This window comes from Mauremys reevesii, linkage group 1 (assembly GCF_016161935.1).
Source record: "Mauremys reevesii isolate NIE-2019 linkage group 1, ASM1616193v1, whole genome shotgun sequence".
Classification (NCBI taxonomy): domain Eukaryota; kingdom Metazoa; phylum Chordata; order Testudines; family Geoemydidae; genus Mauremys; species Mauremys reevesii.
In genome coordinates, this window is record NC_052623.1 from 150,270,078 (window position 1) to 150,293,656 (window position 23,579).

A 23,579-nucleotide genomic window follows, 5' to 3' on the forward strand; every position below is an offset into this window, starting at 1 on the left:
CAGCACCTGACATCTTTCTGGATGCTGGCTGGAGTGGGCAGAAGCACTCCTTTCGTGGTCTGAGTTAGCTGTGAGATTCACTGCTTATGGTGGCTGAGAGAGTTCTTCCACTGATTCTGTAAAATGTGGAAAGGAGAGTTTGAACAATGATACCAGTGCTTTGCTGACAAAATACAGAAAATTATAGGATACATTTTCAGTGCTGGAAGTAGGGATTTAGCTGCACAACTTATCAGTATCCAAGCATAGCTAATGCACTGCTGAAAGTGTGTTTGTGTGTGTGTGTACATAAAAGTGGAATAAAAAAATGAAATGAAAACCGACTTGCAAATGATTAATCTATTTTCAGTGCCATTTTTTATTTATTGCCCTGAGCTCACCATAATTCTTCTAGGTAAGCCATACTAGGCGGCCTTTTTTATTAAATGGTATTTCGACAAATTAATAATACTGAATTTTGACCCAAAAAAACATTGTAATTTACAACTGGGTTTATGTTCTTCTAAGTACTTATATGACTCTTTTCACCTTATTATCTAAGCTCCTGACTGTGCACCACTGAAGTCCACAGAAACTCTGCCACTGAGTTCAGTGGGCTCAGGATAATGTTCTTCTGTGTTCATTCATAAACAGCATTTGCAAACCTTAGCTACAAAATACATTGTGGATCACAATGAGATTTGTTTTAAGTAGGTGCAGTTCTACTGACTTCAGTGGAGTTTCATCTGCTAAACACTAGGACTGAACTTGGCCCTTATTTTTTAAAATCGCATATTGCTGCTGCTTCTTTGTCAAGCCAAGATCTCTATCTACTGTAAATAAACTCCTTGAAGACTGTGTAATTTGTGCACAAGTATAGTGTGAAAACATTTTCCTCTGTGGCCCATTATCTAGCAGGGCTAAATAAGCCACTGAGGTGGTATTTAATAGTACATTTCCTCTAAATGTCAGACCTCTGGCTTTGACATCTGTTTTGAGTTAGCAAAGCAGCTGTCTGAGGCAGCTGCAGCAGCTGTGAATTTGCTGTGAGCAGCACAGCAATGGGAACATGGATGGGAAACCTCAGATTAAAAGGAAAGGAAAATTCCTTAAGGACAGCAATCATCAGGTACTCAGCAGAAATTCCCCCTGCAGAAATTACACTGCTTTCAGCACCAACCTTTGGCTCTTCAAGGAGCACAGAGTTCTTTCTGTACTGTATAAAAACTGCTGAAAGGTTAAATTAAAAAAGAAAAAGTTATAAAAAACTATACAGGGACATCACCTACTTTTCCCAAGATCTACTTACTGAGACATGAGCTATGAGACAGAAACATCCAAAACACAAGTCCTGATAACAATGGAAGACTTTAACTACTGAGGCATCTGTTAGAAATGTAATATGGCAAAACACAAAATTTCCAATATATTTTCAATGTATTGGGGACAATTTTTTGTTTCAGAAAGTGGAAGTAGTAACCAGAGGGTCAGCTATTTTAGACTTGATTCTGACCAACAGGAAAGAATTGGTAGTGAATCTGAAGCTGGAATGAATTATTAAACAATCAATTTGTAAGCTCCTGGAGAATAAGAAGGTTATAAGGAATTGCCAGCATGGATTTGTCAAGAACAAATCATGCAAAACCAACCTAATTTCCTTCTTGGACAAGGTTACTGGACCAGTGGATACAAGGGAAGCAGTAGATGTGAAATATCTTGGTTTTACCAAGGCTTTTGACCACTAGGGAAACGTGGTCTAGATGAAAACATTATAATGTGGGTGTACAACTGCTTGAAAGACTGTACTGAAAGAGTAGTTATCACTGGCTCACTGTCAGATTGGGAAGGCATATCATGTGGGGTTCTGCAAAGGTCAGTCCTGTGTCCATCACTATTCAATATTTCCATTAATAACTTGGATAATGGAATGGAGATATGCTTATAAAATCTGCAGATGACACCAAGCCGGGAGGGGTTACAAGCACTTGGGACAACACGATTAGAATTCAAAATGACCTTGAGAAACTTGACGATCTGAATTCAACAAGATGAAATTCAATAAAGACAACCACAAAGTGCTTCACTTAGGAAGGAAAAATCAAATGCACAACTACAAAATGGGAAATGACTGGCTAGGTGGTAATTCTGCTGAAAAGGATTTGGGGGTTATAGTGGATCACAAAGTGAATATTAGTAAACAATGTGATACAGCTGCAAACAAGGCTAATACTCTGGGTGAATTAACAGGCATGTCATTGAGGTAGTCGTCCCACTCTGCTTGGCATTTGTGAGGCCTCAGCTGGAGTAGTCTGTCCAATTTTGGGTGCCACACTTTAAGAAAGATGTGGACAAACTGGAGAGAGTCCAGAGCAGAGCAAAAAAATGATAAAAGATTTAGAAAACCTGACCTGTAAGGAAAGATTTAAAACAAAAATGGGGCATATGTTAATCTTGGGAAAAGACGACGGGGGGTGGGGGCAGCGCTGATAACAGTCTAGAAATATGTTATGGGCTTTTATAAAGTGGATGGTAATCAACTCTTCTCCACGTCCACTGAAGGAAGGACAAGAAGTAATGGGCTTAATCTGCGGCAAGGGAGATTCAGGTTAGATATTAAGAAAAATTCTGTAACTATAAGGGTAGTTAAGCTTGGGAACAGGCTTCCAAGGAAGGTTGTGGAATTCCCATCATTGGAGGTTTTTAAAAACAAGTTGGACAAATATCTGTCAGGGGTGGTCTAAGTTTACTTGGTCCTGCCACAGCACAGGGGGCTGGATTTGATATCTTCTCAGGGTCCCTTCCAACCGTGACACCCTTCCAGCCCTGCATTTCTATGACTATATGCTTAGTTTTCTATATGTTGCAAGACTTCCTTTACAACAAAGGTGCTAAAATCTATTCAAAATAAATGCTACTAAGTTTTGGTACTCTTTTTAATATACCTGCTCACTATCATAGAAGTTAGAGATGGAAAAGTCATATTAAAACACCAGCCCAACTCCCTGCCACTGGGGATTTGTCCCTGTTATACATTTTATCATTTCAATTTTTGTTTTGGAAGTCACGAATAAAATCTTTCTGTTGCGAAGTTATTTCACAGCCTTATAGGAGCTCATTCTTAGGGCACTTTCCCTGATATTTAGACTAATTTTTCCATTTTTAAACTTCACCCATGATTTTAACTGATACCTCCATGCAGCCCACTACATAAATTTGATCTCTCCTTTGTGTTAAGAAAATTAATGTATTCCTAGACAGACAAGATGGATCAGGTAATACAGTGCTTCTCAAAGCTGGTCCGTCGCTTGTTCAGGGAAAGCCCCTGGCGGGCCAGGCCAGTTTGTTTACCTGCCGTGTCCGCAGGTTTGGCCGATTGCAGCTCCCACTGGCCGCGGTTCGCCGCTCCAAGCCAATGGGAGCTACGGGAAGCGGAGGCCAGTATGTCCCTCAGCCTGCGCTGCTTCCTGCAGCCCCCATTGGCCTGGAGCGGCGAACCATGTCCAGTGGGAGCCGCGATCGGCCGAACCTGCAGACGCGGCAGGTAAACAAACTGGCCCGGCCCGCCAGGGGCTTTTCCTGAACAAGCGGTGGACCGGCTTTGAGAAGCACTGAGGTAATATCTTTTATTGGACCAACTTCTGTTGGTGACAGAGACAAGCTTTTGAGTCACAGGGCACTCCTCCTCAGGTACACCCAGAGGTTACCGCAAAATACAAGGTGGAAAGGATTGTTTAGCATAAGTAGTTAGAACATATTGTAAAGGACCATTTACATATTGTAGAGTGGACTGTTAACACCTCTGCAGTGATAAGACAAAAAGATGGGATTAGTGGGCCTGTGTACCCCATGCTGTGATAGGCATGTGTAGGATCCATGGATTTTGAAAGGTGTGTGTGGGGAGTGTTAATCATTGTAGCAGAGGAGATATGTCTGCAGGTTTTGTCATACAGAAAAATGTTTTCTGTACTAACACTAATTAATATACTACAAATTACAGCATATCACTGCTTGCAATAGGTTCTGTATATCATTTATATACTGTCAGCTTTATTAATGAAGTTTACTATAAAATTTATAGCAAAAAAATAAAATTAAAAACCCTTTTTCCTCTCTGTCAGCACAGAGTGGAATCTGAAATAGTGTGGTAATTTCCTATTTTAAGTACAGGAAAATAACTACTGCAGCTTAAATAAGACATTAATTGTTGACTTTTGAAATGTGACCACCATATTCCAAACATGCTCGTATTTTCAAAATGATTATTCTTCAATTGCCATCAACTCTGATTAGGAAGTTTGCTACAATGAACAAGAGCCACGGTCTTAAAAACTGGGTTAGGCTCATAAATTAATAGGTAGGAAGATATTTTCAGAGTGCTGAGTATACACAAATGCCAATGAAATCAATGGGAGCTGCAGATACCCAGCATCTTTGAAAATCAGGGCACTCTTTTTAGGTGCCTAAACATGGATTTAGAAGCTAGTATCTTTAACAGGCTCTCTCTTTCTGGTGGCTAAATCATAGGTGCAAATTTGGGGATGGATATAGTGCTCACATCTGTTCACCATGTTAAGGAGATCAACTTAGGTGAAAGTATTTTGCAGCAGATTTTCTTAGATAAAATGTTTTCTGTATGATTCTATTTCCATTATCCATTTTCCCATTCAATTCTCCAACCTCCCTCCCAAAAGGTGAAAGTACGCCAGACTGGACCAGCTTCTCCAGCGGTGATTTAAAGGCCCCAGGGCTCCAGCTGTTGTGGGGAGCCCCAGACCCTTTAAATCACTGCCCGAGCCCTGCCACCGCTACCCTAGTGGCGGCAGGGCTCCGGCGGAGATTTAAAGGGCCCAGGGCTTCCCGCAGTGGCAGGAGTCCCGGGCCCTTTAAATCCCTGCCCGAGCCCAGCCGTCTCGTGGTGATTTAAAGGGCCCAGAGCTCTGCGGTGGCCAAAGCCCCAGGCCCTTTAATTCACCCCTGAACCCCAGGGCTCCCAGCCGCCTCTGCAGCTGGTAGCTCTGGGGTGATTTAAAGGCCCTGGGGCTCCCAGCCACAGCCGGAGCCCCAGGGCCTTTAAATCTTGAAAGGCCCCGCCTCTTCTGGTTGAGGCCTCACCCCCGCTCAGGACTCTGGCCTACCGGTAAGTCCTTTAAGTTACTTTCACCCCTGCTCCCTTCACTTTCTACTGTTTGAGGGGGCCCTATGACATCACCTTATGAGGGTTATTGGTTATGGTTTGCATGGCAGAGGTCATTGATTGGGATGAAGCAGGCACATCATCCTTTGGAGAAGGCACTTGGTGTGAAATTCATCTCCCTGTGCAAGTGGTGTGCACAAAGCCTATGTACATCCACAAAATAAGGCAAAAGTGGAATTTCAGGTGGCACATAGGACTTATGGGGCTTCTCCACAGCAGGTGAATGTCAACCACTGTAGCTACTGTCCAACAATCTCCAGTCCTGAATACAAGCAATTCTCTTGGCAGCAGAATGTTTTGTTCTGGCTCAGGAAAGACCTTTTCTTAAATAAAAAGCTTTAGAAACCATAATTCAAATAATGTTTGTGCTTATCTTCAGCAAACAAAGGCAGCAAACTTTAATAAAAACAAGAAAATTGGAAGAGGTGCTGTTGCCTCTACACACACACACACACACACACACACACACACACACACACACACACACACTCTGTACAAACTAGCAGCCAGCATATTTTGTCTCACTTTGAACTTGAACAGCGTGAGTTTGAAAGTTTTGACTCCAACTCTAATGTTATTAGGTTCGCAATCTTCTTAGAAAGGAGAGAGAATAAAATACAATGAAACATAGGTCAAAAAATACAGCAGAGAACAGACAGATTGAAAAGCACAGAGGGACTGTGAAAAAAGGAACCAAGGGAAAGAGGAAATTCTAAGGAAAAAAACAGATATAGAGTGTATATTGTTAATAGGGCACCCACTAAGCTAGGTTAGATTTTTGGGGCTGTTATGATGTCCCTTATATATAACCCAGCTTCTTTGTAGCTAGTCTTAACAAAAACAGCTGAATAATCTTGAGCGAAAAAATAGACAGAAGTAGCTTATTTCTCTCACACACACCATCTACTTATACACATATACTTGTACAGTAAAACCTCAGAGTTACGAACACCAGAGTTACAAACTGACCAGTCAACCACAAACCGCGTTTGGAACCAGAAGTATGCAATCAGGCAGCAGCAGAGAAAAAGAAAAAGCAAATACAGGACAGTACTGTCTTAAACATCAACTATTAAACAATAAAGGGAAAGCAGCATTTTTCTTCTGCATAGTAAAGTTTAAAAGCTGTATTAAGTCAATGTTCAGTTGTAAACTTTTGAAAGAACAGCCATAACATTTTGTTCAGAGTTCGAACATTTCAGAGTTACACAAAACCTCCATTCCTGAGGCATTCCTAACTCTGAGGTTCTACTGTATATTATATTGTGTGATCTTTAAGGAATGTATACCACCTCTTAGCTGCTGATGTATGCTTCTGGATTACTGAAGCTTACCTCTTGTACTTGGGAAGGAATTGTTAAGCTGTTCCATCACCTCCTCCAACCCTGTGCTTGTGTCCTGGGGAGGGCTCAGCAGGTCATCCTCGCCTTAAAAACAAATCCAAACCACGGCATTTACGTCACTGCAAAAACATCTGGTAAACAGTTCACTATGGTACTACTTCCCCCACTCCACCCCACCCCACACCCACACTTACACCTTATGGAGGCAGGACACTTGAAATAAATCTTCCAGGCTAATATCCAATCTAAATTTTAAGGGGCAATTTTGTCACCAAATGTTATATGCTTTCCATTTTAATGTAGCTGTGTAAAATCAGGCAAATCTGCATCTCAAACTTTAATTCATTAAAAGAATGCCAGGATTACTTGATCTGGGGGAAACGTCTGCTAAGAGGGAGTTCATATAAATGATGGTCCTTGTTTCAGTTTTCCTCATTCCATTACTGGTACCAATTTTTGCTGTTGTGAGCAGTGCTGTTTGAGCAGCTCTCTAATGGTGCTGGCTTCATGTTAGGAATGCTTTGCCTAGCAGAGTAAATCTGCATCAACATTAATATTTCTGACAGTTTAATTGCATCAGATTGGTGCTCCAGGAACACTCAACTGTATTGTGAAAGGTTTTAAAAACAGTTCAAAGCAAAATCCATATGTCCCTTTGAATGATTTCTATATTATGATTATAAGGCAGAAGCTTACTGGGAAGTTCAGAACACTTTATCTTTACAGGTATTTTTACATTTTCTGATGTTTTCACATAACCAAATGCCATCTGCCCAATTGTACAGGAAAGGGTAATTTTGCTTAGTTTTTAATCTGAAGCCTAATAGCAGTAAACTGCTTAAAAAGCAGAGTTTTTAAAAGGAGAATACACCTGGAGGGTTCTCTATGAGAGTGAGATTCTCTCTTATTTGTCTAATGCCCCATTCAGACACAAAAGCTGCTTTGCCATCTGTAATAACCCAAGCAGAGATGCATCAGCATTTTGAAAACTATTTGAGCCTTTGTCCCATTTCACAGTCCTCTATTATTAGTGTAGAATACACCTGGCATCTTACCTCACTGGACTTGAAAAAGCAATGCCAACTAAAGAATATTAATGCTACCAACCCTCCCCCCTATTTTTGATACTCCATGTCAGTGAAATCTCTACTACAAGGACACGACAAAATCCAAGTCTTATAGCACTGCTTCTGTCAGGCTTAGTATGCATCTCGGCTTTGGACCAGAAGGCTGTCGATTCAAATCTTATGGCAGGAATTATTTTCATACAAAATGTTGCCCCGTTAGAGGTGTTGTCCTTTGAAAACTTAAGAAAACCAGAGTCACTTTTCCAGCCTCTGACGGATGTCAAGGTGGAAATTCAGAGCCAGATTCAGAGCCACTACTCAGGCTGAATACCTGAATCAGCCTGGATAAAGAAGGCAGAATCTGACCCTAAAGATCCAAATATATATTTTCAAAGAATAGGGAATAATCCTATTGTGTTCTGGCCAACATTAATCACCTGAGTAAGGATAGGCACTAATGTCCAAAGTGGTATTGTTAAGCACAGATACAAGTTTAGCTGTATATGCCCTCAAGATCGATATACATTCATTTACGATGTATTCACTGCTCTTATTTTAATGCTAAATGTGTTAGAAAACGTTACCTAAAATTTACTTTTAACTTGTAGTTAAATATAGTTAAAATTATATTTAAATAATTGTATTTAAATAAAATAATGAAACCGGACATCGTACAAGCAGCCCCCAACAACAACTAAAAGACTTCCACTGTATTGTAAGGCCTGGTCTACACTACGCGTTTAAACCGAATTTAGCAGCGTTATACCGATTAAACCCTGCACCCGTCCACACAACGAGGCCCTTTATATCAATATAAAGGGCTCTTTAAACCGGTTTCTGTACTCCTCCCCGACGAGAGGAGTAGCGCTGAAATCGGTATTGCCATGTCGGATTAGGGTTAGTGTGGCCGCAAATCAACGGTATTGGCCTCCGGGAGCTATCCCACAGTGCACCATTGTGACCGCTCTGGAAAGCCATCTGAACTCAGATGCACTGGCCAAGTAGACAGGAAAAGCCCTGCGAACTTTTGAATTTCATTTCCTGTTTGCCCAGCGTGGAGCTCTGATCAGCACGGGTGGCGATGCAGTCCCAAATTCAAAAAGAGCTCCAGCATGGACTGTTTGGGAGATACTGGATCTGATCCCTGTATGGGGAGACAAATCTGTTGTATCAGAGCTCCGTTACAGAAGACGAAATGACAAAGCATTTGAAAAAATCTCCAGGCTATGATAGACAGAGGCCACAGCAGGGACTCAGCACAGTGCTGCGTGAGAAGCGTAACGGAAAGCCAAAGAATCAAATGGACGCTCATGGAGGGAGGGAGGGAGGGTGTACTGAGGACTCCAGCTATCCCACAGTCCCCGCAGTCTCCGAAAAGCATTTGCATTCTTGGCTCCAAGTGCCTGAAGGGTCAAAAACATTTTCCCGGGTGTTTCAGGGTGTATGTCGTCAATTTACACCCTTCCCCCCCGAAGGAAAAGGGAAAAAAATCGTTTCTCGCCTTTTTTCAATGTCACCGTATGTCTACTGCATGCTGCTGGTAGATGGGGTGCTGGAGAGCTAAACAGCAGCATCCTCTCCCTTCCCCTCCCCTCCCCGGTGGCAGACGGTACAGTACAGAAGGACTGGTATCCGTTCTCGTCATCAGCCCGTGAGTGCTCCTGGCTGGCCTCAGTGCCATATGGTGGCCATAGCAACTGGGGGGTGAGCTCCATCAGCCCCCCCCACTCATGTCTAAAGAAAAGATTCTGTACTGCCTGGACTATCATAACAGCGGAAGGCTGGTCTCCTCTCCCCCCCTACCCTTTAATGTCCTGCCTGGACTATCACAGCAGCTGGAGGCTTCCTCCCCCTCATTTTATCTCACTACAAAGTCTGTGTTTCTTATTTCCTGCATTCTTTATTACTTCATCACACAAATGGGGGGACACTGCCATGGTAGCCCAGGAGGGTTGGGGGAGGAGGGAAGCAATGGGTGGGGTTGTTGCAGGGGCACCCCCTAGAATGGCATGCAGCTCATCATTTCTGTGGGATCTCTGGGGCTCTGACACGGAGCGGCTGTGCTCTCTGGTTCTCTAGTACACTTGCCCCATATTCTAGGCAGGACTGACTCTATTTTTAGACAAAACATAGGAAGGGAATGACCCAGGGGGTCATTCCCATTTTTGCCTATGCGCCCCCGGCCGACTTCAGCGAGGCCAGCCAGGAGCACCCATGATAGCAGCAGATGGTACAGAACGACTGACAACCGTCATCTCATCACCAATTTACAATGGCATGGTAGACGGTACAATATGACTGGTAACCATCTCTGCTATCTTGCAAAGGCGAATGAATGCTGCTGTGTAGCACTGCAGTACCGCGTCTGTCAGCAGCATCCAGTACACATACGGTGACAGTGACAAAAGGCAAAACGGGCTCCATGGTTGCCATGCTATGGCGTCTGCCAGGGCAATCCAGGGAAAAAGGGCGCGAAATGATTGTCTGCCATTGCTTTCCCGGAGGAAGGATTGAGTGATGACATTTACCCAGAATCACCCGCGACACTGTTTTTGCATTGGGATCTCAACCCAGAATTCCAATGGGCAGGGGAGACTGCAGGAACTATGAGATAGCTACGGGATAGCTACCCCCAGTGCAACGCTCCGGAAATCGACACTAGCCTCGGTACATGGACGCACACCGCTGAATTAATGTGCTTAGTGTGGCCGCGTGCACTCGACTTTATACAATCTGTTTTACAAAACCGGTTTATGTAAAATCGGAATAATCCCGTAGTGTAGACGTACCGTAACAGTGAAAAGTGCTGCACATTAGCATAGCTAAAAAGATCCCATGTGATCTTTGTTCCATGGTACTGGAATGCTGCTTCAATGTGAAGTCTCATTATGATTACACTGAAATCGATTAAACATCTTACTGTCCTTCTACATTTTTGTCTCAGAAAACTAATTTAGGTCTAATGAATTATGTTAAATGGGAGTCATCTTTAGCAGATGCACAATGAGAATCCATGTACTATATGCTTGGCCTAACTAATGACACAACAAAGATCTATACATCTGTTAATAAAAAGGCTGGTAACTGCTGACTTTCTGGTTTTGCATCCATATGTTTAAGTAATAGATTTTATGGAAAAATGGAAAATACATAGAAAGAAGTAATTAAACGGTCATGAAATGATTAAGCTCACCACAATTTATTTCTTCAGAACACTAATCTAAATCATATTAGTATGTCCGTAACAAATTTTGTACATAGTGCACGGTAACTAAAGTAAGAAGCAAACGAGCAATTTCAGTAATAACCCCTCCCTTCCCCACACCTTTGCTCATTACTGTACTCTCCTCTCACCCCTAGTATTTAACTTTAAGATCACTTCAGCACGACACATTCTCTCAAAGATACATTACTCCACACTGGTTATTGCAGGAGGTCCCTACACAGTCAATTTTGTTGCCCCAGTCACGCATATGATGATGGTAGCATTACCACTCACAAGGCAGCAGAAGTCATCCAATATGGGGTAAATCTGCCACCTCCATTTAATTTAAGACTGACAACAAGTTCTCTAAACATACGCCCACCTCTGCGTCTGAACGAAATATGTTTTACAGTGTGATAGAGGAAAACATTAATTCCCTCAATTTAAAAAAAAAAAAGAAAAATCAGCTTACTGCATATTAGTTAGCTGTACAAATCAGAATATTTCCAATAGCCTTAAAATTGTTTTTTTGTGTGAAGCTATTGGTACTTTGAGGTCATTGAATTACATCAGCTTATTGAAAGAATACAATGCTAGACAACTACTGCTTTACTTAAAATAATTCCCTGTTGCTGGGTGTGACCTGTCAGGGTCTCCATGTGAAAGGCTGATGACTGCCTGGCAAGATAGGTATGCATATAAGCAGTTGATTTTTTTCAAGATAAGTTTTCTCTGTAATAGTTTTGTCCTGAATAAATAATATTTTGCTTTATGAAGTCTGGCTTGTCATTGGTTAACTCTGTCACAATCCTTGGGAAAGAACAGGATAGTAGGTGCTGAATTAAACTCAGCTTTGCTCAGGTGATCACAGTGAACTGCAGAAATCTGCAGCCTTAATCTCCATGTCCTGTCCCGAGGAAGGTGATGACTAGAGGCCTGAAGCCTAAGTGGCATATCCTCAAGGAGGCCATGAAGGGTCGAAGGTGCAGTTACCTCAGACACCACGACACTGGGCAATAAATATTTATCAGATAGGAAAGTACGGCAGAAACGTTACCAAAAACAAAAATACCAACCATTATTCACTGAAGACTATTGCTGAATAAACCTTTCTCCACAACCAATCTGTGGTTTATCATCATAAATATATTTATAAAAGCTAGCAGGTGGGTGCTGCCTGTCAGTGGCCTCTCACTCAGTTGTATTTATCTGAGCAATGATACATTAAAATAAGATCACATCAATTAACCATGTGGGATGGTTGATCATTTTTTTAAATCACTTAGACATAAGTAAGACTGTGTCCGTGTAAATCAGATTAGATCACATTTATTAGTTTAGAGGTTATCTGAACAGCTTGCTTTAGCTTTTTCTTGGTACCTGTTTTTCAAATACAAGCCCTGATGGAGCTTTCTGTTTGATGTCAAAATACACCTCTACCCCTATATAACACGACCCGATATAACACAAATTCGGCTATAATGTAGTAAAGCAGTGCTCCGGGGGAGGGGGGCATATCAAAGCAAGTTCAATATAACACGGTTTCACCTATAAAGTGGTAAGATTTTTTGGCTCCCAAAGACAGTGTTATATTGGGGTAGAGGTGTATCTGTGGCACTGCACCATGGTTAAATACAAAAGCCTACATCATGATATACAATGGAGAAAAAGCCAACTAAAGTCAGTGCCCACTGTTGTTTGTATTAACAACTGAATAAAATCTTTACTATCTTTAGCTAATTTTGTGGTGTCCTACACTGTAAAATATAAATATAAATCTCTCGAGACAGTTTGAACATTGTCATCTTACCCATGGTTTCTGAAGTCTGGCTGCCGACTACGCGGAGAAGCATTGGCTGACTGCTATCTGACCTCTGTAAGGAGGTAGAAGGAGAAGACAGTGTTGTACCATTCACCTTGGAATCTGCCTGGGGCTGAGATAAAACAAGGTGGTTATTCACGGCTGAACACATTTGAACAAATTTTTATATTTCCATATTTTGTATATATTCCACGATGGTTACACAGCAATTTTATTCAATACATTTCAATGGGCTATGGATCCAAATTCTAAGTTAAAAAAGATACTGCCCTGCATTCACACACCAGTGATCTTACCTTACCACTTGCAATCTACAGTAAGATCAAGTTCCTCTCTCTGACTACACTTCACAGATATCACTTCCTGATGTGCTACAGTTATTGATAATATTTCAAACTCTGCTTTGGAAAATCATTCTTTAGCACTCCAAAGAAAAAGCCAAAGGACTTACCTGTTCCAGCAGCTGCCTCAGCCTGTGCAGCTGTGACTCCAGCTGCTTGTTGTGATCCTCCAGAATCTGCATCCTGGCTTCCAGGCGGCCCTTGTGCTGTCGAAGCAGCTTGGCTTCTGCAATGAGCTCAGCATCACGGGGACTTTGGGGGGAGATGGGCATCATCTCAGGTGGGGATGGCAGTGGAGAAAGTCCTTTGTTATCATGCTGTTGCTTCAGTCGGTCATATTCAGCCTGCAGGTTTCTGTTAATGTCAAAAAAAGGAAAGCCTTACCGTTACAAAGTAGAATAGCACAGCATATGCCATCCCCTGGCTATAGCAGTCAGAATGCACATCACACACATAACTATTAGGAATAGGCACACAGTTTGGGATTTAAGCCCATCCAAACCACCTGCCTTCAAGTCTGCTGAAACTAACCTACAAAGTTTGAGTTTGGTTTGACAGAGGTAAGGTACCAACTTGTACAGGTTTTCACACGGGGATGTCAGGATGTTGCTCAGAAACACAGATGATACTGTCAGGTCTCTGGTTCATAAGAGTTCTGAACTCCCTTCCCAGAGCATGGGTGGCACGTGAGGGGTGACTGTTCTAGAAGCCCCTCCCAAAGCATAAGCAGGAGGTGTGGTTCAGCTTCCAGTTTGCTGAACTTTGTAGTTAACAGCAGACAATGAAACATTTGCTCATTTCTAAAAAGTGTGAGTACTGTGAAATGTGAATGCTACAATTTGATCACAAAATACACGGTATATACAATACTAGTAATGCACTTATATAGTACTTTGCCTATTCAAAGCACTGTGCAAACACTAATTCATTTTCACACCAGCGCAGTGAAGGACATAGTCAAGAATTATTCTAATTTACAGATCAGAAAACTGAGGCAGAGAGAGTCACATAGCAAGCCAGAATTTGGATTTGAATTCCCCACTTGCAACTCTGTGCTCATTCTCCACATCAGACCAAACTGCCTCTCTTATATTTACCATAAACTAGATTTTCAAACCAACTGTTAGAATGGGTGATCTAGTAACAGAGTAACAGGCAATGAGCTGACCTGTTAAATTAGACTTCTATTTTGTTAATATTTTAATAGCTGGGCTATACACAGCATACTCTGAATGCCACATTTCTACCATCACTTTACTACTCTGTTAATCCTGCATTGGGCTAACTGTTTTTCTAGTCAGTCTCTTGAATAAAACACTCCATAGGATTAACATCAGATGTGAGGCCACAGAGCATCATACTGAAAGAATTCTACTGAGCACTTGAAACAAGAACGTTTCCCTGGTGAGCAGTTACTTGGTTTTCTTTTTAAGATCACCCTCTGCATGTTCTGCAGAATAGAAGAGGTGAAAAGCTAAAAGCCTAGTTATGGACAATGCAGGCCATCTTATAACCAAAGAAATAAAATTTCGTAGCAGCAATCTTCACACAAAGGGGAAGCATAATAAACTGTATTAGGATTTTACGGCTATGATGTCCCTTTAGTACTTCCCAGAGGGAAAATATGGTACCACAGGCTACAGACCTCGTAACTGCTTACTTGACAAAAAGTAGTGGCCTAGATTTTCTTATTTTTTTAAAACTCTTTATTATATGCCCTGGAACAGATAGAGTAGAAGCTGTGAAAACAGAGACCTTTTTCTTATTCCTGCCAGTGAACCCAATTTCACATTTACATTCTGACCTAGAGGCTTAAAAATACCCCCAGAAACCCTATTGTAATATTTATTAAACTGAGGAATGCTTAGAAAGATTTAGAAGTACGTCCACACTACATGAATGGTTGGGGGGCTGTATGTGGCTGTAACATGAGACAAGATTCTACAACATGAAGTTTAGCCGTGCTAAAGGAGCTGGACATCTTGCCTGCTCCAAGCAGGAGGAGAGGACCTACACTTTCTCTGAAGTCAAACATGTTATGTATAATTTCACATGGACAAGGAAGTGGTGTCAAGAATATTGAGAAGTTACTTACCGGTAACTGTTGTTCTTTAAAAAAGTGTTGCATCTGCATAGTCACACTTGTGGTATTGGTGCTTTCTTGGGATGAGCCATGGCATCTTCTAGAGAACAATGCCCACTGAGGACATTCACCCCCCAGTCCTCCCCTTGCAGAGGATTCTGAGTATGAAAGGGGGAATGGCTCCACCCACCCTTCAGTTCCTCCCCTAAATTTTGGGATTCTTTCTTTGCTAAAGGGGGGAGGTGTGCAGTGAGAATTTACAGAGCTGACATACTCAAAGAACAACAGTTGCTGGTAAGTCAGTCCTCTCTTTGAGCTTCCCACTAGAATGCAGGACACCACTCAGGAAGGCTAAAGAGTTCTAGATGAACAGGGACTGCAAATCAACCACATGAGCTCTGGATGGGAGGTCATGAGAGCGTTAGAAGTGATCACAACTTCTCTCTCCAAAATCAGACCTTTGCAAGGGAAGCATTTTTGCTTCAAGTACATATAAAGCTTCCAGTAATAGCTTTTCAAATTCTGTGGAAAAGACAGAAGGCCTGCAATGAATGCTGTCTTTGGGATAGTTGAATATCTTTTGATGTATCCAGATGAATGAACACCCGGTGAGTCATAACAATGGTGTAAAAGCGACTTGGGAAATACAGACAGATTAGTGGCCTGTATGAGGTGGAAACAGAGATGATGACACTGACCATACCATATTTCCCATATGGCATACAGGTAACAGAGCATTGGTCATTTGGCCTGTTTCTCACTAAGTCCAGAGGCTGTAGCTACGGCTATGAGGAATGCCCTCTTCCTAGATAGCAGACCTGAAAAGGTCAATCAAGTGCACTCTAAAGACTCAGAAATCTATTTTCTTTAAATCTTATGACTTTGGGGGACCTGAATCATGATTTTTCAGTTCTCGGGGTCTCAGTATTAAATCTGCCAATGACCAGATCTGCCAGGTTTAGTGCTGGTTTATGCTGGTTGAGCAAAGCAATAGAGCCCCAAAATATCAGAGCAGTGCGGCTACACTGTTTTGATGCTGTCAAAACCCACTTGAGCCTTTGCTATGAAAGGTAAAGAAAAGCTAGGAATGGAAAGTTAAATTTGGAGGAAATGAAGAAAAAGGTGTCTGCCACCGAAGGATTAAGAAGTGGGTCACATAGTAAAAGTATTAAAAATTCACATTTTAGCTAACATGGCACAATATTACCTCTGTGCAGAGGACCATCACAAGGCCTGTGCACCATTTATGACCACCAGAGGGAATGGGGAAATTCATCCTGTACAAAAGTACTGCACAGTTATTTCACAGCCCCTTTATCTTTTTAAAATCTTCTTTATATATCTTCTTCCTCTCTGTAGCGGCACCCCGCTCCTGCCTGGAAGGGCTTAAAGCAGCCCAGGAGAGAGGGCTGTGGCAGAGAAAAGCTGGGCTGATGGGGAAAGCAGCCACAGCTGCAGCCAGTGCAATCAGGGCCCAGCTGGCCCTTCTAAGAGGGCAGTGGGCCAGAAGCGTGGAGAGTCTCCTCTAGCTGTAGAGGGAGATGGGCCTGGCTGCTGGGGAGCTGGAGAAGGTACCTGGAGTAGAGCAGGGCTGGGGCAAGGCTACGGGCTTAGGAGTTCCGGCCTGGAAACCCCCCAGGCTGCGGCCTAGAGGAAGGCCAATTAGATCCTGGAGTTGCAGGGGGCAGCCCACGGGTAGGCAGAGGCAGCAGGTCCAGACCCAATCTTGCCTATGATGAGTGGCCTTTACACTGCAGTCTGCCCCAGTGAGAGGGGGCTAGATGGTGACTGGCAGTAGCCCGAGACTGAGGCAAGGTGGAGATAGAGGGTTGGGGGTTCCCCTGGGTGGGGAGACCCTGAGACTGTGGGGGTATTGCCAGGGGGAAGCACCCCAAAGACAAGGGGCACCAGGTCCTGGGAGGGACACGGGGGCCAGCGGTAGCAGGACACTGGCCTGCAGAGGGCGCTCAGGAGGCTGGATGAGCTAATTCCCTGATTGACCAGCAGGAGGCGCTGCAGGGGTGAGTCCCACATCGCTACACTCTCTCACCCATCTTTCTAGGGGAAATATGCTATCCAATTGGTTATTTTCAAGAAAAGTCTTTTTCCTCCAGGTGTCTATGGCAGAAAATGTACACAACCCTCTCTCGTGTAATGGCTAATGCAAAATAAAGTAATGCTGAAGAGTTATTTTGAAATACATGCTGATAAAAAGAACTCAGTATATTGTATACAAAGAAGAGTTATACAACACTGTTTACAGAACTTGTAATAAGTAACCCTATAATCACAAAATGAAGTGACCCGTATTTTCCTTTGAAGTTTTAGCTTTATAAAGATTATGCATAGCAGGCTAAACACAATAGTGCTGATTCATGATTGCATCAAAAGCATGAATGGGCCTATATTTATACCATTTTGTTTTATCATCTCTCACATATCTAGCAGAAAGTGAGAGAGACAACATATGCAGGAATTTTAATAGAAAAGCTTAATAAAACTGACACTCTAACAGCAGGTTTCTCAGCTTAACTTTTGCCCCATTATGTGTGGGTATCATGTATATGCAACTATGATAACAGCTGGAAAGTATATCTCACCTGTTTTCTTCCTCCAGATCTGCTAGGATTCTCTCTAGCTCGCCTCTTTCTTCACTCTCCAGGGAAATCAGAATCTGGGCAGGACTGCGAGGCTGGCTCAGTGGGGATTCCTGGTTCAAACTTTGGCAGTAGTGCTGGATTAACAAATGTTCATCATCTCTGGAAAAACACAGCAAAACCCCAAAAGCTGCTTTCTTCATCTTCATTTTTATCTTTGTGATTATTGATAGAAGGCAACTCATAGAAAAATCTCTTCACTCTTGAAGAAATTCAGCTGGATTCATTGCAAGGAGCAGGGGATTAGTGTACTTGTAGTGAAATTTGCTGAAGTGATTACATTAATTCACTACGTGCCTTCCCTCATGCTCCATATGCTTGGGATCCACCTTTGCCTCCCTCCTCTTCCTCAGGTGTTTCAAGCAAAGCTCTGGTGCAGCTGAGGATCTTGGCCCTCATGTTTCACCTCGCTTCCATCCAGTGCTTAACCTGACTTACTCATACTTGCATTAAAGAATCACCACCTTGTGCTACCTGCTATGCCACTGCACAAAAACTTGTGGAAGCAAGGCCAAAACATTTATTTTTACTCATAGTCCTTTATATCCATTCTTCTTATACCTAGCCCTTTTTCTATTTATACTCTCCTTCCTTCCCCTTTTCCTTTTAGTTTATTGTAGAGTTTAGTTTTATTAATATTTTTACTGAATATTATAGACTTTTTTTGTACTGCATACACCTTACAGTTTTATGGTTGGAGTTAATGAAGTTTAATGTATCCTATTTTAAGAAAAAAATTCAAGTTTTTTTCCCCCCAATAATTTTAATCTAGAGACTTATGCCAAATTCACTGGCTCATTGGAATTGCACTGATTATGTCAATGGCCAACCAGGCCAGTTCACTTTCTTATAAAGTTTTTCTGACACAAATTATGTTCACAATTACACATGCAGCCTGAGTGTTGTTTTCCTTTTTAAAATGTTTTTATATATAAAACCAGTTTTATTATGGATGCAGTTTCATGTTGCGTACATGAAACGTCTCAGACATATAAAGCAAAAAGTTCCCTACACAAATAAATTACAAATCTACAAGCCCAATTCTGCACATCTTGCATATTCCCAAAATTCACTGAGGTCTGGATGTTTTATATATATTAAAAAAAAAAAAGGGTGTGTGGGGCCTATGCTAAACTGATATCAGCAATAATAGTAAAAGACCATCTGGGTTTTTGGAAGAATGGACACCACAGTAAGCAACGGGAAGGGAAGAGTCTTGTTTTTCAAATAAGTCATATTGAGAAATCATTTTGTATAGTTTTTGTTTGTTTCATGTTTAATTGGGCATTTATAGTGTATCTACTGTAGTTACTTCTCAAAAATTAAAATATTGTTGCTTTAAATTCTTTCCTCACAACACTAGTAAAGCTATTTTTTAGCCTATAAGAGTGCTAAACAATATAGGTCATATTAAAATTATTTGAGGTAATAAAAGCATCTGAAAAACTTGTGAATTCAAAACAGGTAATCCCTTTTTTTAAAAACAGAAAATTTTGAAGAATCATTAGCTCCTACATTTAGAACTTTCATGCAACATTTCAGCCTTGAGCTCATCCACACAACTAAGTTACAAATCTGTGGAGAGAGAAGAATTAACAGACTAAAGTTGACAATGAGAAAAATCTTATATTAAAAATTTGTTTACTTGATGTATTTGACAACATTTTGTGTAGAGTCGGATTCATGGTTTACCCGGTTAGACACCTAAGGTAAAATATTGAAAAGCCCTTAAGGGCTTGTCTACACTTCCGGCTAAACCAGCAGTGCTGCAATTGATGCAGCAGTTTCGATTTAGTGGGTCTGATAAAGAAAAGCTAAGTCGATGGCAGAGTGACTCCACCTCCCCAAGAGGCAGAACATAAAGTTGGCAGGAGAGTGTCTCCGCTTGACATAGTGTGGTGTTAGACACCACACTAAGTCAACCTAAGTTACGTCAACTTCAATTATGTAACTTAGGTAATGTAACTTAGGTCAACCTAGTGTTACTGTGGACCAGCCCTAACTGATTTAACAACCCAAGTCCCATTTTTAGAAGTGACTTGAGTACTTCACAGCTTAAGTCCAGTTACATTTAGGCTCCTAAGCACCTGAATCTATATTAGAGACAGGGCTTAGATGGATTTGAAATTTTTAACCTTTAATCAGTTTTTCCCCTTTTGTTTTTGTGTGTATTTCACAGAGCAACAGGATGCAGAAAACCATGGACCCCTTTCCTCCCTCCCTCCCCCCACAAGGAAAATGTGATCACAAAAGCACAAAATTTGCATAAGTGTCAGGTGCGGATTATGAAACTACTTTTAACAAAATTGACTAGATTTCAAACTGGCTTGGTCCTTTAAGTATAAAGCAATATAAAGACTATTTGTCAATGCATTTTTCCACATACTATCCAATCAAGGCTTTTGACTTTTAATATTTAATAACTAGCATGAACTCATGCTGCCATTGCTTGCAGTATAATTTAATTATTTGTAGACTGACTCTTTTTAGTATGGCCCTGATGACCCCTCAAAAGGCTGCACTGACATTTCTAGCATCCAACATTTTTATCCACTTTTAAGTTTAAAGTTCACAGGAAAAGGGAAAACTTCAAACTACCAAGTAATACTTCATTTATGAGATACACTCTATGAGAGAGGTTTTTTTTCCAATGTATTATGTGATATTTGTGTTGAAGACATAACATTGGACTTCTTTTAAGTGTGATGACATTTCATCATCAGCTGCATATGTGCAGCTTTGAGTTATACCTCATAAATCCTGGCTTTGGTATATATGGTGGTGGGCCATGAGAGGTCCACAACCAAACATACCACAATGAGATCACATGACAATCAGATGTGAACAAGAAAATGTTGTGAACTCAGTATTATTGGTACTTTATTGCAAGCTGCAGGGCCAGCTCTAGGCACCAGCAAACCAAGCACATGCTTGGGGTGGCACAATTGCAAGGGCAGCATTCCGGAGGTGGCAGTTGCGCTCTCGGAGGTTTTTTTGTTTGGTTGGTTTTTTTTTTGCTTGGGGCGGCAAAAAACCTAGAGCCGGCCCTGGCAAGGTGCCAAGCCTTCACAAGCAAGTGCACATCAGAAATATTCATACAGATAGTATACTTACATGCTCTCATTAGGAGAAATACTGTCATTTAGGTAAGATCCATTGCTGTTCTCCATTTCTGCTAGCCTGTGGAAAAATTGAAAGACTCAATAAAACCCATAGGTCTCACTGCAGATTTTTCTGGGTCTAACTTTCCTTATGCAACATAATTTAGAAAACATCTAGCTTGATGTTTTGTTTTTCTTTCATTTGAGTATGTATTTTACACAGTATCTACCCCTGAAAACTGTAAAATATATAACATTTTGGTGACACAGTAGTCAACATATTAGAGACTCTAAATTTGGAAATCCGGACAACTTTTCACTTGCTGCTAGTTAACAAATGTGATTGCAAGCAGCTGTCACAAGTAACTTCCTATTTATTATCAATGATCTATCTAAATTAATCTCTAAGTTACCTACAAATCCTCCTGGTTAAGCAGATACTACTATGAAAGACAGGCCTTAAGATGCCATAGGCATCCACAAATTGTTCCTTACCTGGCAATGTCATCACCAGAGCTGAAGTGACCTGGATGTTTCTAGTTTGTTGAGGACATTTATTCCCTTTTGAATGCAACATAATTTAGAAAACATCTAGCTTGATGTTTTGTTTTTCTTTCATTTGAGTATGTATTTTACACAGTATCTACCCCTGAAAATTCCCCTGCTTGGGGGGGGGGAAATCACTTTGCGTTGCAGATCTGAGCATTTACCCAAATGTTTGGTTCTTAAGATAAGAGTACTATGAAAAGTCCTCTTAAAACTTGTTAAGTAAACTACAGCAGTGGTATATTATCATCCCCCTCCAAAACAGAGAAAGATACCTTTCCAAGTATTTCACAAACTCAATTCTTTAGGTTTACAATGTTGGCTAAATGTATCATTTGAGACTCACGTATTGGTAGTTAGAAGTTTTGGAAGGCTCTGCATTATACAGTAATACCAAGAATGCTAATTAAAACAAAACCCTATGTAAGCAGAACGCATAACTTAATAAAGACCTACACAGAACTAAAAGGCCAGGTTTAACCAAGTACATGCTTTGCGTTTACCTATGTTAAGTGGCTCTTATTTACTTGCCAATCATTGCACAGCAGTCTGGCATGCAAGTTAATTGGTAGGTGGTTAGCAGTAGTTAGAAGGTGATGTATACTATCCACTCTAGTTACATTCAGTTATTAAAAACCCTTATAATGACGACTTCTCTTTTGTAGTGTTTTTTTTTTTAATGGTTGTTTCAAGAAAGATTTGCCTAGTGTCCAGCTGATCTCATACCTGCTAGCATAATGCTCAATGCGTGAATGAGTATCATCATGTGAAAGCTGAGGGGACGAGGCAGGCCTATAAGGCAGAAAACACTGATTAATCACAAATACCCCTTAAAAAGATAAAAAAACACTTTGGTATGTCTATGCCCTCATGTTGCCATGGCTCATACAGTGTTTAATAAACAGCAAGCTATTCTTGCAACCCATGATTTGTGTGCTTCCTTGATCCATCAGAGTAGACTGTTTTGTGGCAGCATACAAAAGGGACTCATTCATTCAGTTTTTCTGTGAACTTGATTTTTTATGATACATAAGCAAGAAGATGAAGCTGTTCCATGATAGGTTTCTTTCAAAAGGATGTATAGGTGAACTTTCTTCCCAATTTGCCAGCCTCCTTCATTCACCACATTATTTCTCCTACTCTCCAGACCCACTGTCCAAACCTTGTGGGAAGTGTTTTATTTCTCTCCCTTCCTGTTCTGAGATGTGTTTCTAATCCAACAGTAGCCAGTCTCATTTAATAAAAAAAAGAAGAGCTTCAAACACCTGCATCCATGCCCAATCAGGAAGTTACCTCATAAGATATACAATGTTAAGTGTTGAGCCTAGTCAATATACTTGAATAGGAGACTGCAAGAATTAGTGTCAGTGTTTTGGTGATGGTGCTCTTCCCACAGTTTCACTACTACCACAGTGTGGTATTAGGGGAACTGTAATGTTGGACCTCCCCAACTTTTGATCGTTACAAAATGAACTTCTGTCCACATTTGTGAACTGAAGATCCATGTGACTTTTCAAAAGAATAAGTTTGGTGTAGCCTTAGGGCTGCTCTACAATTGAAAGTTGTGCCAGTAGTCCCATGTCAATTACAGATGCAGTGTTTTAGTGATAGGGTAATATCGGTATAAAGGTGCCTTATACCAGCATAACTTATTCTCCTTCCCAAATGGAAATAACCACGCTAATATAAAGCATCTTTATACTGGTATAGCAGCATCTACGCTAGGGGGTTGTACCACTAATTGTACTGTTACAGGTAATGTGATATAACTTTCTAGTATAAACAAGGATCTTAGGGAAAAAGAATCTTAGGAAAAAATAGCCAAATTCCAGTTTGTGTATCTAAATTCATTTTTTAAAAATAGTTTTGGTAGATAAAATGCTTTCACTTATTAGTTTCAAACTATTATGCAGTGTTACTGGTACTGTCCAAGAGAGATGGTGTTCAACTCCAGAATGGTTGCATTTCAGTGGCAGATGAAACAATTCTTTTATTACAGGTTATAATGGTATGTAATGCTGTTGTTTTAAGGGCGTGATGATCCTACAAAGCATTTACTATAGGATGATTATACATTTCTGATCATCTTCCAGTTTTTAAAGCAGTTTGCAAAGTGCTTTAGAAAAGTAAGCTTCTTCTGAATTCACAGAGCTATATACTGTATATTTAGAAGTCATTATTGTTAATGCTTTTTCCTCACAGACTGGTAAAGCTTTTTCAGGGGAGGGATAGCTCAGTGGT

At 41.1% G+C, this 23,579-nt stretch overlaps 1 protein-coding gene across 28 annotated transcripts in view; it reads right to left on the reverse strand.

Annotated features, from left to right (window-relative positions):
- The window catches only part of DMD (dystrophin), a 2,035,724-nt gene that overhangs the window by 12,533 nt on the left and 1,999,612 nt on the right, over positions 1–23,579 (reverse strand). For 26 of the 28 annotated variants that reach the window (XM_039486264.1, XM_039486496.1, XM_039486290.1 and 23 more), the window contains 6 exons: positions 22,065–22,130; positions 20,806–20,871; positions 17,635–17,793; positions 13,062–13,305; positions 12,599–12,722; positions 6,508–6,600 (listed from right to left, as the gene is read on the reverse strand). In XM_039486264.1, coding sequence (XP_039342198.1) covers positions 6,508–6,600; positions 12,599–12,722; positions 13,062–13,305; positions 17,635–17,793; positions 20,806–20,871; positions 22,065–22,130 — 752 coding nt within the window. The remainder of the gene's footprint in view (positions 1–6,507; positions 6,601–12,598; positions 12,723–13,061; positions 13,306–17,634; positions 17,794–20,805; positions 20,872–22,064; positions 22,131–23,579) is intronic. The other 2 variants (XM_039486317.1, XM_039486308.1) reach the window with 1 other exon arrangement.